At 39.4% G+C, this 19,137-nt stretch overlaps 1 protein-coding gene across 5 annotated transcripts; it reads left to right on the forward strand.

The window, feature by feature from the left end:
• The first annotated feature begins 1,903 nt into the window (after positions 1 to 1,903).
• On the forward strand, positions 1,904 to 18,998 carry LOC108625549 (protein FAM49B). 5 transcript variants are annotated; one of them, XM_018025647.2, is made up of 7 exons: positions 1,904 to 2,140; positions 15,966 to 16,099; positions 16,238 to 16,462; positions 16,884 to 17,218; positions 18,125 to 18,204; positions 18,300 to 18,426; positions 18,529 to 18,998. In XM_018025647.2, exons 2-7 carry the CDS (start codon positions 16,015 to 16,017, stop codon positions 18,664 to 18,666), a joined length of 990 nt encoding a protein of 329 aa, XP_017881136.1. In that variant the 5' UTR covers positions 1,904 to 2,140; positions 15,966 to 16,014; the 3' UTR covers positions 18,667 to 18,998. The 5 variants fall into 5 exon arrangements, with proteins under 5 accessions (XP_017881136.1, XP_017881134.1, XP_026669826.1 ...); XM_018025645.2 differs by having other exon boundaries at positions 2,019 to 2,140; positions 15,928 to 16,099; XM_026814025.1 differs by lacking the exon at positions 1,904 to 2,140 and adding an exon at positions 13,776 to 13,999 and having other exon boundaries at positions 15,928 to 16,099.
• The last annotated feature ends 139 nt before the right edge of the window (positions 18,999 to 19,137 follow it).

Genomic DNA, 19,137 nt, shown 5'->3' on the forward strand with positions numbered 1-19,137 from the left:
TTAATATTTATAGACTTCTTCTCGGTTTCTTATTTTACCAGCTGATGTGCTGCAACTAATATAATTTATGCGTGCCAAAGCACGAGATTTTTACTATCGTCGTATTTGATAAGCCAGAGGAATTTCTGGTTTAATTAATAAATATGTTCGAGGAAGATTCCATGTTAAATCTTAACATTTCAACTTAATTGCGAATTGAAATAAAAATATAGGAAGGATATATGACTTTGCAAATGCAATTAATAATTATTGCAGACGGTGACAAAGCTTCAGGCGTTTATTATATCATGATGATGTTCCTTTTTAATTATGCAAGCGGTTTTCTAAAAACACACACGACTTGTAATACAAACGCTTTGCAAGGGAATTGTTATAATTCTGATACCAGACGTGCATTTAATTAAAATTTTAATACAATTAATCTCCCCATAGAATTTTGTACACAATGTTACTGTGTACAACGAAGGAACTAATTTCATTTCATGTTTAGAGTATTACATCTAATTTATTTTTGTTACACATGATTCGTTCTCTTGTTACTTTTAATTAAAAACTGACTGGGCAACGCCGATTATTACACAACGTCGAAGTGTAATTGAATACAGTGCGATAGACCTAGATATTGATGCAGACAGGAGCAGTGCAACAAGGTGCAAAAGTTGGTCAATGAATCATTCAGTATCTACCATTTTTTTCCCAGCAATTGCGTTCAGGAAAATGTACATCGATCGATGCAATGAATCACGGAGTTACGAAATATCGCACGTACAGTGGAAATAAACAATCCTATGTATTGTCCAGGAGTCAACATTGCATTCTGAATTTTAAAACACTTCGCGTTATTAAAATGAAGAGACGAGATACAGTGACTTTCACATTTTACATGTAATGCAAAGAAATGAATTTGATTCTACAACTAATAAATCAAATTAACGATCGGACACAAGGTGAAAATGTGACCAACCGTTTTCTGAAGTAAAAGCGCGCGTTAATCAACGTTCCTGTTGCTCCTGGACACTTTCACGGGATCAATGATGGAGATCGAATTTTTACAAATTACTGACACGGTTTCCTTTCCCTTATCGACAAATTTGCACTGTACAAAACCAATCAAGACTCTTCCACTCGCGTCAGATTTTTATGATTCCTGACATAATTTAATGATATAGACGATTCAACTATTTAGGAATTATATGTATGATTATTTTATAGAAAAATGTTATAAAAAAAGTTAATTTGAGATGAATTAAAATAAATAATATACTTCATTTTTAAGCAACATGTTTTAAGAAGCTTCTACTCTATTCGTCAAATGCCATGCTCACTACTCGTTAAACAGATAATTAATTTTACTTCAACTGGTTTCATACACAATTAAGGATAGACATTTAGTTTCGCAATTACGAGGGACAGTGTGGAATTGAAAATCCGTAAAACAGACGTGTGGGAGCGCAGTGACGTGTCAAGAGAGTGGGGAGGCACCAGCTGACTGGCCTCTCGGTGAAACTGTCTCGTTTGCCGCGCGCCGTTGCTTTGACAGTGTTATATCAACCTCCGACGGAGTGAAGTCGCGTTCTCCCCGTCAAAAAGGGAAAAAAAGATATATATCTCATCTTTGAAACTCGGCGGAAACTTTCATCGAGTTTTACTCGCGAGTACCGTGGGACTTCTTTACGACAGTTCCGAGTTCCGAACGATAAAGCTATCATGAATAGAAAAGAGTGAAGAGGGGAATTCTTCCGGTTCGGTTTTTCTTCTTTTTTTCAAATTCAAAGGGTCTTTAAATGCGACTGTAAACGCGGCTACCTTCGGACAGTACAAAAGGCACAAGGGAATCTTTATTGAGACGTTCTACGAATTCGTACCGCGTGTTGCGCGTGATAAAAGTGTTATCGTAGCGCGGCAAACCGTTCCGTGTCAGCACAACGGAGCAGAGGAGGATCGTCTTCCCTTTTCGAAAAACCGAACCGTCCTGCCCCCGGCAGTGCTTGGAGAAGGGTTGCTTCCTGAACAACCGGAAGTGGCTATTAAACCGGCGAAGGGACGAACAATGTCTGCTCGGGAATAGCTTCCCGCTCGTGTTCTGCAAGATAATAATTCGGCCCGTTAGGTCATGCTCCATCTTCTTGCCCTCCGAAAGGTAAATACTCTTCTACTTCTATGTTAAATTGTATCGTATGTTAAATACGTTCAGCGGCGATGGTTAAAGAGAGGTTGTATTTCTTTCACTCTTATCTGTAATATTGTATAACATAGTGTAACAAGAGATGTAATTGTTTCCATGTATTATCGTCTACTACGTTCAATGTACCGCCGTAAGATTAAAAGGAGATAAGTGCAACACGAGTTAACCAAGTATCTCTTTATTAAATCGTAAACTGAATCTTAACTGTATTAAAAGAGGAGCAGACAAATTCAACCGTTTTCAGTTCAATCATCATTACGATCACATTTATGATCATTTCAAATTAGAGTATTAATGACTGAAAATTGACGATCATCTCGCAGATGCGGGGGTACCGTTTGCGATATTTGAAAATCGATCCGGGGTAACGCGAGACGGGGTTGAAAAGTGGAGCGTGGATTTGTTTGTTTTCGCTAAATTACGTATGAATTATTCTGTCGTCGCGAGTGGCCCTTGTATCACGTGTACGATTCGTTTCCGCATGGAAGTCAAGTGCGTATCAGTCTCTCTCGGAGAAGAGAGGACCGAGGAGTGGCCCATTATGCCAGCAGCGGTGAACCGACCGGGAAAAGCGAGACGGATATCAAATACCGGCAGTAAAAATGGGTCTGAGAGAGAGAGAGAGAGAGAGAGAGAAGAAATCTGTTCGACGCTAGTCGCACATTCGCACAGGGAACAGCTTTCACGTTTGGAAAGCTTTTTATCCGACCGGACAAGGAAAACTGCGAAACTCGAGGCGTGCGCAATAAATTCGCGCGAGGTTGCGCGACGGCTCGATCAACGTCCTCCCCGATGATTTGCTAGTCGATTTTGTTTGGCCGAGACGCCGGCGAAGACAAGTACATTACCGCTCACAAGTACGAGAAGAAAGAGTACCGAGCATAAACGAGTTAAAGCAAGATTTATTAAATCAATTTGCCAGATCTTAGTTATTTACGAATAATTATTATTAACAGAAACATAATTCGTACTTCTTTCATTATGAGGCTGTCTATTATTGTATATTTAATTAATAAAACTTTTAGGAAATTTATATTTTAATTTCAATATAATTGAAGACAGATCATAATATGTAATATTATAATTAAAAACTGTATTACATATAAATATGTATAAAGTTATACAAATGTAGTGATTTGCAATTCACGGTGTGCAGATTTGATATCAATCTATAGTAGGTAAAAAAATGGAGAACTAATCTCTGCCTTTCTTTGAGGTACTTTTCATTAATTAAAAATGATTTTTCAATAGAAGAACGCGTGTGAGCGGTATTGTACGCAGAGAAGAAGCCGTGTTCGCTGCTTTCCATCGTGCCGCACGGATTATCACTAATTATTCTTAATTGCGAAAAGCATCGCTTAATTCCTGCTTATTCTGTATCATTTAGTAGAACATTATACGCGTTTATTTTACTCCCTCTCTTTCTCTTCTTTTTTTCTCTTATGAGAATACGCTTTTGTTCGTTCGCCGGAAGACGGAAGCGTGCATGGAAGATCGTTGCAATCTTCGTGCTGCTACCTCGACCATTTCAAGAAATTCTTTTCTTATTCGCTATGAATAATTAAACTTCATATTTAAAAATGACGTGATTAGAAGTTGTAAATAAAAAAATGTAATATAGAAATTCTGATAGAAAATTGATTAATTATCACAGAAGGGCGTAGTACTAAAATGTTGTACATATATCGTTTGAAAAGTAACTATGTAATCCAGTACAATAAGTAATACATAGTTTATTGAACAATGATGTTTATGAACGGTATTTATCTGATAAATGATAAAACGTACTGTTTTTGTTTCGGTATAGATTCTATTCATTTTTATGAATACACGAGATAAGTCCAATTAAATGTTTAATCTGTTTACGTTATATTCCCTGAGTAAGCGTGATTGCGCGTGCCACGAAAAAGAATAAAGCGAATGTTCGTGACGTTACGTAAAACAATGATACGACCGTTGCATAAATTATGAATTACATTCCGTTCCAGATATCAAATTCATTTACTCTTTACAAGAAATAAATCAAAGAATACATCAGTTCTATTAAAATATAAGATAAAAAATTTATGTCTTACATTATTTATACTTTGTTACGAAATCTTGTTGCGAAACGAAAAGGTGGAAACTTTGAAAGTATATTCATGTACCATAAAACCATCTGTTATACGTAAAATTGATTTACTTTTTAATTAACGTGGGACGAGTGTTATGGGTCTTGAATGAATTCCTTGGCCCCTTTTCTATCTACTCCAGGAACTTATGGGTGACGATACGTTATTAGATTGTCGGGGTACGTTGCTAATCAAGCTTGACCTATATATTAGTCAATTAACATTTAGGTCGACCGCTCGTCTATAGTAATCGAAAATGGGGAATAGACGATATCTATCAACGAATATATGATAATAACTGATCATTAAATACGTACAATAATTACAAACATTTTTAATTAAAGATTTATTATATAATAAATTGAAATGAAGTTTTCAAATGAAGTTCCACTTCTAAGCATAGTTCACAATATTCTATATCTGTGTTTTACTTCTAATTGATTAGAATACTCTTCATTTATAAACGCACGTGTCGCACGATGGATTGTTAACTGATTACGTGTTTAATTCTGTCTAAATCCAGTGAGTCAATAGTTTATCTACTTCTGATGGAAAAACTTTAATCCTTTGTGAAAACTCGTTGCACCGTTTGCCCAGTAAGTTTAATTAGTTTCAAGCGGTAGTTCACTCGGAATGGAATATTGTTCAAATATTTTTCGGTCGACTAACGGAACCGGAAGAACAGTAAACTGTACGTGCTATAGAGTTGCCCCGGGGATTTCTATTAATTATGCATTATTTAGCAGGTTAATGATCACCGCTAGCACACAATAATGATGCTTGTACAATTCACGCTAAATCCACTATGTCGTTTATGAAACTTTTATCGAGCCTCTCAAATCGATATAAAATTAATGAGAGCAGAGTAGAAATCTGAAAATAAATCTTCAATCTATTTTTACGAAACGTCTCGATTTCTATTCACTGCAATTTCTCTATCTAAATTACAGCTTCTCACGTAATCACATTTTAAATATTCACTTGTTTTTGTGAGCGATTAATTCAGCTTCCATAAGTAATGATTATCCCGCAGTGCACTGCGTCTTGCATTTATCAAGCATGAAGTTACGTTAAGTTCAAAGTTGCATGCATCACATAGAGAGTATTGATTTTGAACGTGTAATAGAGGCACGAGCCGGTACTCATTTACCAGCTAACTCTGGAGAATTTCATCGATCGGATTCCATTCGGTTGTTGCTGTTTCAGGTAGAAATTGATTCGCCAAACGGTACCGCATGTCGCTGCATTCTTGGTCAATAACCTTGACCCAATGGAACGTTTGCCCATTTTAGAGAGTTAATTCTAACTGTGTCTATCATTCAAATATCTTTTCACACGTTTAAATGACATCTGATGGAACAGCTCATTTTAAATTCATTATTTGATATCGGAATAATCGTGTTTTTATCAAATATTTCGTTGATTATATAAAAGTGACAGTGGGAAGTAAATTGTGATCTCACAGGAGAGTTCGAGTGGATACGTTATATACTTTGTTTAAATACCGTGGACATGGTCAATATGGTTAACCATGAGAACAAGCCATTAACATCCTTCCTTCGGGGTATCGCGAATAAGCGGATGTGGCGTGGTCACGTGTGTGGAAAGCGTTGTATCACACGTGTGTGGCTCGTACACCGTGACGTAACGCCTGTTTATTGTAAAAAGAATATACAGGAGGACATAATTTCGTATTATTTTATCGTACGAAACACGTACTCTTATGTATTATTAATGTAAATGTGCATTTCGTGTTTCACTGATTATGCGATATTCATCTCTTGTATTCCTCTCTAAATATCTCATAGCGAGATTGGTTTCACAATTTAATTCGATTTTCATTTAATACCCATAAAATGAGATCAATTCATAGTTACAGAGAGTATCTATTCTCCATTTTTATACATTTACCAAAAACTGATTTTGCTAGAACAAATGACGATTGATAATTACTCTACAAATTCCTACTATTCGTTTCATTTCTTGCGAGAAGAGAGATTTCGCACGACGTCGGACACGATACATTTCCCGAGAGTAGAAAAAACGTGCGTCGATCGATCGTTGTCAACCGCGTAATCGTGATCGCTCTGTAAACGGGGCGCCCGCTCCTTTTTCTGCGCTCGCTACATTTGTAATCAAGAGAACGTGCACACAAAGAGGTTTGTCAAAGCAAACGTGCGTAAGTGCGCGAGCCGGGGGGGAATTTCGCTCGGAGGTTTCCTGTCTTCGTCCGGGATATGATGATATCCCCCTCTTCCCATCTCCCTATGCTTAACCAGTGGCGTAAGCAACCATAAAAATGTCAGGAGCACGTATTTACGTTCGCAGACTTGTCCAAAGAAAATTTCGGGAGTCCCTTAATCAATTTTAAATAGTTAACCATAATTCAGTTTAATGAATAGTGTCATTCATTTAAATAATTTAGATATTTATCAGTCAAACTATTATTATACGACAGCTTTCTTTAATATATTAATTAATGATTTATATAAATTAATCGATACAAATCGATAATTACTGCTTCCAGTGAGGCAATTTAACAGATTTCTTAAAATGATTTTTGTATACTAAATCGTTTATTAGAAAAAGAAACTACCGAATTCGAATGATTAAGACGCTTGAATACGGATCACGCTAAGTGGCTTGGGATATCGGTTTCTTGTTCGCATGATTGTCATATGATAGCTGCAGGGGAAATAAGCGTGTCGCGTGAGAGACTTTCACGTCTACCGGATTTCGCTACTGCCTCACGTAACCAACACCAAGACGGTAGCTTAATCCTGTTCGAATCGATTACGTTCGTATGCATGCACGATGTAAAGAAAAAGAACAGATTAACCATTGAATCTAGCTTACAGCACGGCACGCTTTCTTTATCTCCTTCAGTGCTGTGCAAGCACTAGCGCTTTTCTTCTTTTTCATTAAGGTAACGAGCAGCCAATGAGAGTCTCTCTCTGCTGGTTCTTTGTTCGAACATTGTAAAAGCCGTTCTTTGTCACAGCTAAGAATCGAGCAGCAAAGGTACGAGTCTTTCATTTCAATTTTCCTGGATTCGTAGATATTACTTTTGGATAGACTTCTGTACTTTTTAAGCTTATAAAGATACATACGTCGTCTGATCGGCTTGTCAAGCGAATTCGTTTCGACGATTCTCGGCTTAATTGGTCTGTGGGGCGTACAGGATGCGATGCAATTAATCTGATTAATTGACGCAATTAATCGGTGATGGGTAAATTGGTATGAGAAAGCATCGACGATTAACCTACTTGAAATTATGTTTCCATTAGTTTTTTGAATTATATAGGTCACTGTCGGTGATGGCGCTTGTCAGTACGAAACGTTTATTAATACTTGCGCTAGGACGGAGCCCGAGGTTCGGTCATTTCCTTTTTCCATCGCCGCCGCTTTTAATTAATTTGCCTCGTTCCTTAAGGAGGACAGGGCCACTGAAGAATAGCGTGCACAAGAGTTTCGCGTGTGATGCACGCGTACGCGGATAATTTCTCGCCGGCAACCTTTCTAACTTTTTAATTTCATAAAATGCCTGATGGCTCGCGTCATTATTTAAATTGAGACCCTTATTTCAGAAGGAAAGTGTCAAAGTCTAGCGAAATTGATTCATCAAATAATGAATACTGTTAAAACTCATTTAGTTGGCTCGATTGTGACACCCTTGAATTTTGCTTTGATCTACGATCTTTTAAATCAGGTTTTATAATTCCGTCGTTTCAGAATGTGTTCATTAGGTACATAAATATAATCTTTCTGATACTATAATACGCAATGCGTATTAGTGTACTGTATCCGCGACCTACAAAAATATTAGCCGGTTTCACGTTTCAGTTATTCGATACGAATGAATAAGAATTTATTTAGCTCGAAACAGTGCCACTCAACATTGTAGATCAATTATTTATGCGTCTATTCTAGCTACGATAATTTCAGTGTGAAACACGCAAAAAATACTCTTTCGCCTTTCGTAGATAATTTTGTCTTTAGAGCTTCGAAGTAGAGATAACAGACCAGATTAAAATAGAAGAGTGATATAAGTAGCTGAGTATAAATATCATCCTTAATCGGTGAAACAAGGAAGTCAACGTTCATTTTAATTTATTTTAAATACGTTAAATACTTAAACGATAAGATTCAAGTGATCTACTTAACCCTCGACTCGCATTGTGAATTCGTGTCACACAAACGACGCGCTCGTCGATCTGACCTGATTCTTTTTTTTTCTGTCGTGAGTCACATATTTATTGAGTTAGTTGCAATATTTTTTTAAATTCGCAATATCATAATGAAATTTCTATATCAATAAAGAATCAAAAGAAGAAGGAAACAGAAAAATTATTGTACCAGGAAATTGTACACTAAGGGCAACCAAGGCGAATAAATTTCTCCGTTTCTTCCTCATAACTCAAAAGCGTAACGAAGCTTTCCCAAGCGAGACGCCAGTTTTTTTTTTTTTTTAGATATGTAGCTTTCTTCCTGCATGTCTCTCCATCGGTCCCAGTTAATGGTCGTATAACTTTTTAACACGACACACACGTTCCTGCTAGCCCTGATCCTCGCCTCGTGTTCCGCAATTAATTCTCTCAGATTGCTAAGGAGGCCACCGACAACACCGTGCATACGCATGTACGGTGTTGTTGTAGCCTGGCTAAACCAGGTTTAGAGATCGAACACAAGACGAGCTCGCATTGCCATATCGCGAGTGCAACGCGTGCAGACTACAAAACGAACCCACGCAGTCTTCGTAACTTCTCTATTTCATCGATCAAGTTTCTTCAATTTTATTCATAAAATTTTTTTTAGAACTTCGGTTTTGATTCTCTCAGTGCTAAAATTATTCAAGCACGCGAGAGTTCACGAATGTGGCTCGCAGAGTATCGCGTTCAAACTTTTTGCGACGCGGTATTTAAACCGTGCGTGCGTGCGTGCGTGCGTGTACTCGCTTACCTTATTAAGCACGCACGTAGCCGCGTGTCGCGACTCGAGTGGCGCGCTCGAGCACACGCTCGCAGGCGTATTCCTTCTGCGTTCTGTGGAAGTACGCGCGTCGCGAACGAAGAGGATCGTTAACGATATATCCCGCGTTGCGTTACGATGGATACAATAGCAATAGTTGGCACAGCGAATCGCGCCTGATTCCCTTGAATGGCCGGTGGACTGCTCTATTCGATCCCGTTTATTCATCGGTTGATTCGGGTTCAATTCACCCCTTTCGCGTGACCGACTTTATTCTGTACGCATTAACTATTGACAGTGGCTGATAATGAAGCAATACGGCCTTCGCGTTCATCTCTCAGGGATGATTATGGTTTTTAGAATTTCGACAGATTTCATACACGTGACTTGCAAATAATTTACAATTTCGTAGCTTTCAAACATTCATCGCGAGAACTAAACACAGTTTGCATGTGAATGAATATATTCTACCGTTTGTATAATTAAACGGAAAAGCAAAAATTCAACGCATTTCCGAGGGGTAGATAAAGTTATGCGCATAAATTAGTAATTAAATGGATGATACGCGCATCGCGACTAGTAGCGGACGGTAAAAGATACGCGACGTTCCTGCAAACTAGATTTAAAAAAAATCGGAACCAGTTTAACGCGGTGGCTTCCTTCACTTTCTTTTACTAAGTAAACCTGCTTATTAGACAAGTCTGCTCTGCTCCGGTTTAGAACGATTTGCACGACGCAACGCGAGGCGGGTAAAACATAGTTCCATCGATTCCACCAATGGCGCTCGAGAAAAACGAGGGAAGAAACAGCGACAGTCGTAACGTCGTAATAAAACACCATAAGAGTTTCTTATACATTCCTTAGAAATATCGAGAAATATTATTAAAATAGAATGAGAAAATTCTGTTCCAGTCAATCTTTATTTAACCCTTTATTGATGTGCTATCATTTCGTATAAAAAATGTAAAAAGTTATTTTATTAATTGCTTTAATAACATTATTTTGTTAATTAATTATCCCACATTAATTTAGATATGCAAGCTTGAATTTGAAGCTTGGATTAGGGTAGATTATGAATTATGTACGGCTCGTAAACGCGCACGCAGTAAGCAGTCATCATCGCGGATCATCGTTGGTTCGCTTGTTGTAGCAGCGTAGCGCAGCGACGAAAATTAAGGTTGAGGGAAAAGGGGAGTCTGTATCGGGGCCCGCGGAGTGGGAGACAGCAAGGGATCTCAATTGATTTGCTGGAATTGATGCACAAAAAGGCCTTTAATAGGCGTCGATTATCTTCGCCCACGGTTTCCGACGATTATCCAATCGTGTGCACTTGGAAGAGGTGCAAAAATCTCGACGCTGCGCGCTGCGACGATGCTGGAACGACGCCTCGAGGAAACAGCGATGATTCCCTCGGATCTAAACACCCCGTAAAAGTCTCATTGGCGAAACTGACGACGGGAACTTTCTGCCAGAGGCCAAACGAGCTTCCATTATAAATGAATTTAAAGCTAAATACCTTCGTGCACAAGCGTACTTAAAAAAATGTTTATAAGATGAGTGTATAAGTTGTAAAAAGTTATTTTATTAATTGCTTTAATAACATTATTTTGTTAATTAATTATCCCACATTAATTTAGATATGCAAGCTTGAATTTGAAGCTTGGATTAGGGTAGATTATGAATTATGTACGGCTCGTAAACGCGCACGCAGTAAGCAGTCATCATCGCGGATCATCGTTGGTTCGCTTGTTGTAGCAGCGTAGCGCAGCGACGAAAATTAAGGTTGAGGGAAAAGGGGAGTCTGTATCGGGGCCCGCGGAGTGGGAGACAGCAAGGGATCTCAATTGATTTGCTGGAATTGATGCACAAAAAGGCCTTTAATAGGCGTCGATTATCTTCGCCCACGGTTTCCGACGATTATCCAATCGTGTGCACTTGGAAGAGGTGCAAAAATCTCGACGCTGCGCGCTGCGACGATGCTGGAACGACGCCTCGAGGAAACAGCGATGATTCCCTCGGATCTAAACACCCCGTAAAAGTCTCATTGGCGAAACTGACGACGGGAACTTTCTGCCAGAGGCCAAACGAGCTTCCATTATAAATGAATTTAAAGCTAAATACCTTCGTGCACAAGCGTACTTAAAAAAATGTTTATAAGATGAGTGTATAAGATGAGATTCGTTTTTTTGTGAATTGATCTTATTTATTAAAATACTGTCAGCAGAGTTCGACGTAATTATTATATTATCGCATTATCTATTTTAAAAATGCAAGTTAAATTTGAAAGCATTATTTTAGTAAAATGTAATTACGTCAAAGGCGTGTGTTGTTAAGTTGATTGACGTCATTGACAACCACGGGAGCATATAAATAATTCAAAATACACGTATTGATTTTGTTAATATTTTTAAAAGCTCGTATATGCGTTGGATGTTAAATCCACCACAGGCAGTTCCTGTTTATTGTGCCAATGACGTGAATCAATGTTACAACAGAGAAAACATCGTTCGAGGCTTGTCTCAATAAATATGAGAAATTTATAATTGTACGTACGAATTTTAGAATCCAATTAATATTATACTTTAAGCGAATACATTATTAAATTAGAATCACGTAAACTGTTGGTATCTCCATCTAAAATGTAAGCTTTTTTGAAACAACTGTCTGAATTCTTTTTTAATTTTGCACGCCTAAGTGGAGTAAAGCGTTTCGCGTTATTACGGGACGAGCGGCTGTACTTTTGCTGCGTACTAAAAGAGAACATTTTGCAGATAAGGCGTCGTTTCGCTGTGTGTAAGTACCCAATACGTTCGGGACGCAACAGCGAGTACACGAAGAGTGCCTCGCCGCGTGTGGCGGCTCGCGTAATGTCAGAAGCGATTACTGTTCTATCGGGAAAAAGGCAGCGAATCGCTACAGTCGTCTACATCGTCTACTGCTCCCTACCAATAGATAATAACGGGCTAATTCTCTCTTGACACGGAATTTCCTTCGAGCAAATAACCGACCTCTCCGCGTCTTATCATCGCGGGCGTGATACTAACTGCGAGATTGTGTGCCACCACGTTGTTCAGCCACGGCTTCCGTTTTATTTCATCGTCGAATGCATCCTCTTCGAAAAATCGATTCCTATTTTCTATGGGAAAATAAAAGGCGAGGTGCATCGGGCCCCTTCTTTATTATTTTTAAAGAAGAAAACGTTTCTTGTTTGCGATTTTCTCTCGCCGAGGCGGAAGATTGAACTTTCAATTTTTTATCATTTCCCTTCGAAGTTTCGAAGGGCAAAGTGTTTTTCAAATGCACCTGACTGATCGTCAACATGTGCGATTAACGATGTAATAATACCTACTCTTATCTTATTTCCTATCATCAAATACTTGACTCAAACCTTCCCAATATTTGAACACAGTTATCTGAATGATTCTGATAAATGATTTCCTCAAACGAACATAGAATTCTCGAACAGATACAGACGTCACTTAAAAAAAAGGATCTGTTCAGGAAACTATTTTATCATTTTGCTATTTCAATGTCATTCGTCTAACGCGGGACCGTTGGCCCACAAATGAACTGACCCGAGCAAAGCGGTATAAACATTAACACGATTGATCCCTGGCAAAGTCGGTCAGCCGCGCCGATATCGTTCGCCCTTTTCGAAGTCTCGTCGCACTGGCAATCCGTTGGTCTCACGGCAAAAAAAGGAGCGGCGCACCTCCCTCACGGATGAGTTGGCCACGAGTTCCCGTGAACTTCTAAATTTGAAATGCTTCTGCGAAGCTGTCGCGGTGATATTTGTACAGCGGAATCAAGAATAACAGAATATATGTGGTAGAACTAGGAATAACAGAATTTAGACGACATAATATCGTTTCGTTCTAATTAATACAGAATAAGCGTTGGGAGAATTGTACGTTCAGTTTATCGACTTCATTATTATTGTTTCGATAGTAAATTTCATGGAGTTGTGATTAAATTTTATCAGATAATTATGAAACAGTTATTTAAAATTAATGAGTATGAGCACGTGCGATGAAAAATGTATGAAACTATTTTTATGTAGTAATCTCTGATAGTTTCTGAACTATTTACTGTATGCTCGAAGTTTTTTACCATACTGATTAAAAATTCCACGCTTCTTGTACATGATAAACGTTCAAATATTGGTTCTATTCTTCTACATAAAAAATAACTCAATATAAATATTTAATATAATTCTATTACTTCTGCAATTATTGTTATAAATTAATAATTTCTATACCATTATGTTAACATTGTCCGAATAGTTTATAGAATTTCTGTTTTGCGAGTTTTGTTAAAAAAACAAAAATGAAAATCTTGATTTAATTAAGATTAAGAAGAAATGTAGACTTTATCTACATTTCCCGAGTGAAGGAAGATTGTAGAACCCTATGAAAAGGTAGCAGCAGCGTCACCCCGAGGGTGAACCGTGGAACTACCCCCATTGATTTTTCGCGCGAACGTGCCGCCGCCACTGGCGTTTACCAAATAAGGAGAGGCCTCGAGAACCGCGCCGCGCTACCACCACATAACGTCAAAACCACCCCTGCGAGTAGCCAGCAACATGGCCGTCCGTTGAGTGACAGTTGTTGCACTCGGATCGCGTAGGCGTAACTTATACTCGTTGGCCGTCGACCAAAGGCATCGACGTGACGTGCAACCTGTCAGCGTCATGTATTCGCGTTCACGAGCGCGATCCCGTCGCCTCTTCTTCAGGGTGAGTTTCTAGCCCCGGGGACTCGGTTCCGACGTCCCTCCACCTCGAGCCACGAGAATTCACTGATCCTCGCGGACGGTACTTTGTGCCCTTTGTCTTTCGCTCCGCGGAAACGAGTTCGCTGACTCGGCTGCAAATTTTCACTTTTATTTTAGTCCCGACGTTCGAAGACTGTGATTTCAGTTGGCTCAGAGGGTTTGTTTTCTTTATCGAAATCACGTTTTATTCCACAGTGATACGGAAACGATGATTTGTTGTGGTATCGCTGTGATAATACTACTTCGCCAATTCGAGACTACGTTTCTGCGTGCGTACGGAATTCTCAACGTAAACGTTTATCCTAAACTTGCCTCGTGCCGGACGGGGTTATTTTCGATCGCACTCGATATTCCGGATAAAGCGCGATCGATCTACCTCAGTAGTCTCGAGCACCGTTACGAGGACCATTTATTACTTTACCAACTCCACATTGCAAATTACAATATTCTCGACTTCTCATTTTTTATTTTATCTGCCTTTTACTCATAATTTTCTATAGAAGATGTAAACAGAGTTATGAAGTGCTGAAGGACTGTTCCATATTGTATATTATAAGTGATTGAAAGATGATTTCGTATTGTGTATATCTAGTATCATTTTATTTAAGTGATAAATAACAGATTATTTTATCTAGTAATCGGTTATCAAAGAATTTATTGATATCAAATGGCAAGTTTAAGACAGACTGTCTATGTCTCATATTGATAGAAGGTGAGCCATCATGACACGATTTATTCGATTTGTACAAACGAGCTATTTTTATAGGGTAATAGAGTAGTCGATATGGTTAAAAGTATTTAATTGGCGAATCTCCGGGACTTAACGTGACACGAGAAATTCGTTAACGGGACAGACGGTTTTCAGCTAAAAATAACGGAGACACACGGCGGTACATTGGAATCCCTCGGCGTACAATTTTAGACCTAGCTTTAGAACTCGATCGCTCTCGTGTGACAAGCTTCTACTCGCGTCTATCCCGCCGTTTATCGCGATTTTTATCGCGGATTCGCTGACAACCGCGATGGAAACGTTCCCATTTTCGATAACTGCCGGCGGTAATCGTGCCCGTCGAAAGTGAAACAAACTAATTGCCGTTTTTAGAAAGAAAGTATGTGCATGTAACTGTTCCCCGCTTATCTCGCGGGAAACTAACGAACCGGTTCTACTGGTAATCTTAACTTATCTTTAGTCGCGGCTCTCTTCGTTTGTAATTGCTTTTCATTTGGAAGTTTCTATTTTGTTATTCACTAAACTCTTAACTCTTGCCAGTTAATAATTGGTCATATTTTTTATTGCAACAAAGCAGAATAATTCTTGAGTTTTAATATTTAAGAATTTCTTTAAATTATAAATCACAGTTTCTTAATACATGTAGATTTCTTCTTGTATTTACTATTTTGATTTCTGTATAAAAAAATAAGTATTAAAAAATTCCTTGAAATTAATCGAACCCCAAGTTTTGCTTAATGACGGCAAATTCGCGTGGGAAACTTTGGCCCTTGAAATCCTTGCTCGTTTCAGATGAGGTCAGCACTGATTAGCATCGTCGGTCGGAATTAACGCAAGGTTCATCTCTCGTTGACGAGTTCGCAGAATACATACGCGGAGATACCGATAGGCGCGCGTTAACGCGTTACGCACATAAGTTCATACACACGCGTCCGACAATAGCTCGACGCGCGGGTCGGCTCACGGAGCCAGAATTTCGAAATCCACTCTGGCTTCAGTGAGAACGCGAGCTCCGCCTCGCACGCACTTTTCCCGATCGGTTCTGTCACTCATTATTGTTCGAGTTCTTCCAAGCTTCTTACAATATTCGAATTTTAGATACTTGGAGTATCAGGTAGTTCATTGAAAAAAATTATATCATTATTTTATTTGAATTTCAGGCTGGTTTTACAAGAATATTTTGTTTGTTGAAATTCAGATGCCTTTCGTTTTGTAAATACTGGGTGGAAAGAAGCCTGAGATCGAAGATGGGCAAGCTTCTGAGTCTACTGGCTCGAGACGAGTCAACCTGTTGCACCCCTCAAAAGTACGACGTCTTTTTGGATTTCGAGAGTAAGTTTCCACGCGGAACTCTCTTAACATAAATTGTACATTCGACGGGACGTAAACAGTCGAAGTGCGAATCGTGACAGACGGATGATGTTTACGAGACAGGGAAGAAAGTACAGACGGTTGTTATCGAATTTCTAGACGCACAACCTTCCGACCTGGAACGGGAGACGTTCGAAGCGGTGCAGAGAGTGCTGAAAAATTCAGAATCTATCTTAGAGGAAATTCAATGCTACAAAGGCGCCGGGAAGGAAATACGCGAGGCGATTTCGGCGCCTACGGAGGAGTGTCAACGCAAGGCTTATATGACCGTCGCCCCGCTCGTTGCCAAGCTGAAGAGGTTCTATGAATTTTCACTGGAACTCGGTAAGTGTCTTCTACTACAAATAATATTTTTATAGTTAATAAGTAGATGCAGTTTTTATTATTGAGGAATATCTCTTTTATTTTGCATCGTATTTCGAATACACGTTTCTGTTCTTTTTTCTTTGGAACGGGCACTCAAATTAAAGATCATAACTCAAAGTGTAAAGGCCTGTAACTGTCTCTTAAAATCTCGTCTAGACTCGAGAGACAATTTCCTGCAAACATGTCTCTGCGTATTATCCACGGTCCGTCTCGTGTTTGCATTCTGTCTTTCGTCATTTGTGGACTATAAGTGCGGGATAACGACTGGAGACAAAATACGAAAGTCTGCAGACAATTGCCTACGAACGCTTCACGATTAAAGAAACGCAGATGGCATGACCCGAGGAGAATCAGAGCATGGTCGTCTCTATTTTTTCAGAGAAGGTAGTGCCGAAGATACTGGGTCAACTGTGTTCCGGGAACCTGTCCCCGACCCAACATCTCGAGACGCAGCAGGCACTAGTCAAACAGCTGGCGGAAATTCTCGAGTTCGTACTGAAGTTCGACGAGCACAAAATGAAGACGCCCGCGATTCAGAACGACTTCAGCTATTACCGCAGGACACTGACCAGAGCGTCTCTAGCGCAGCAGGAGAACGCCGAGAAGGACCTCGTGGTCGGTAACGAGCTCGCCAACCGAATGTCCTTGTTCTACGCCCACGCGACACCCATGCTTCGTGTTCTGAGTCACGCGACCATTACCTTCTTGATGGACGTAAGTGGTATCTCTTCTCCTCTTTCTTTACTCTCTACTGTCCTCTCGTTCCTTGAGTATTATCGATTCCACTCGACGCCAATAGATATCCGTTCCGCGGAACTCTCCGGCCGGATGACGTTATTCTTCTGTTCTAAGCATTCGTCGAAAACGAGACTTCAACAACCTATTTTCTTTTTAATAAAAAGTGTTTTCTTTATTTTGCGCAACAAGTTGATTCTGGCAGGCTCTCGGGTTTTCAATTCGAACTGTTAAACGTGCTTTGAAATCAGTTGTATTTCCGCTAACGAACGGAGAGCGGTACATGTTCCGAGGGAGAAAGCTTAAATAGTTTGTGGAAAGCTTTGAAAACGAATTTTTCCGCTTTGACGAATCAACGGGGAATCGTTCCTTTGTGCGCGAGTGCGTTCGTTCAATTTCGTGATAATAGATATTGTGCTCCGTGTTTTGTGCCGTAATTAATTAATTACCCTTGCATCTTTTTATCGAGGATTCCCATTCCGGGTAGAACAAAGGAGCGCGTTGCGTTTGTTTCGCAAGTACGAAACGGGGAGGGGACATTGGTTGAAACGTTACGCGAACTAAATGGGTTGATAGGTGGATGGGCTCTGGAGCAGAAAATTAAAACCTATTATAGGAAGTGATTCAGGGCAAAACAGTTCTCGGAACATTTACCAGCGTAATCGACAGCGGATACATTCGAATCGAATTATTCGTCTGTACTTTAATTGGAACGTTACAGGAAATAGTTAAAGATATTCAAAGTAGACTTACAATTAATTAAGAAATCTAAAAGAGACGTTTGCTTATCTAATGCAAAGGAAACAAGTATAAAAATTATTACGTGGAGGATAGTAAAATTCCAATTGTTTTCTAAAAGTTCGAAATTCTTGTTGCACGTTTCAGAACGAGGATGTAGCACGCGAGAACATCACAGAAACGCTTGGCACTATGGCCAAAGTTTGCCTGCGCATGCTAGAAAATCCGTAAGTAATATTTATTTGCCACTCAAAGAAATAGAATTTTCCGATTAATTGTAGTACAGATATGGTTCAAACAGAAATATGTTTATTCTCTTCAGAAACTTATTGGCGCAGTTCCAACGAGAGGAGACTCAGCTCTTTGTTCTGAGAGTGATGGTAGGGCTAGTGATCCTTTACGATCACGTTCACCCCCAAGGTGCCTTCGTTAAGGGTTCGAATGTTGATGTAAGTAAAAATAAACGAACTCCGTCTGTTATTGGATTTGTCGAAAAACGTCGACTGGAGAGAACTATATTGGACAGTTTATAAAAATGTTTATTTGTCCAGGTTAAAGGCTGTGTGAGGCTGTTAAAGGATCAACCACCGTGCAAGAGCGAGGGTCTGTTGAACGCACTCCGTTACACCACGAAACACTTGAACGAGGAGAACACGCCGAAAAACATCAAGAACCTGCTGGCGGCATGATTACCAAAACAGCGCGGCTGCTGTATCCGAAGCTGAGACAGCTGAGCTGCTGATACTGCAGGAGCTGAGCAACCGTTCTTTTTCCACGTAGCGCAACGGGGACGTACGCGAAAGAAAGAAAAAAAATAAGGATATCCTCACGCGTGATACCAATCGTGAATCCAAGCAATCTCCTGTTCCCGATCCGCGGCTCGGGGTAGTCGGACCACAGACGACTTGTGTCTTTCTTAAACAACGGAGTCTAATAGCTGCCCGATAACTGCCCACTTCTACATACTTTCTGACAAAAAAATTATGAAAAAAGTAAAAAAAAAAAAAATAGTAGGAAAATTGTAGAAAGGCGAGGGATGACTGAACATCGCAGGAATTGCTGAACTCGTTCGTGAGCGATGCCTTTTGTCGCAGCTACGAGCGCGAACATTTAGGAATTATTATTATTATTATTATTATTATTATTATTATTATTATTAT

Source organism: Ceratina calcarata, unplaced genomic scaffold, assembly GCF_001652005.2.
Source record: "Ceratina calcarata isolate Rehan_Ccalc_2016 unplaced genomic scaffold, ASM165200v1 scaffold363.2, whole genome shotgun sequence".
Lineage (NCBI taxonomy): Eukaryota > Metazoa > Arthropoda > Insecta > Hymenoptera > Apidae > Ceratina > Ceratina calcarata.

Bases quoted from the DNA above. Each gene is read 5' to 3' on its own strand.
- LOC108625549 (XM_026814025.1), top strand. From the start codon at position 13,955: ATGTATTCGCGTTCACGAGCGCGATCCCGTCGCCTCTTCTTCAGG. The intron at 16,463-16,883 runs GTAAGTGTCTTC...CTATTTTTTCAG, and splicing joins TGAATTTTCACTGGAACTCG to AGAAGGTAGTGCCGAAGATA. The intron at 18,427-18,528 runs GTAAGTAAAAAT...TTATTTGTCCAG, and splicing joins TTAAGGGTTCGAATGTTGAT to GTTAAAGGCTGTGTGAGGCT.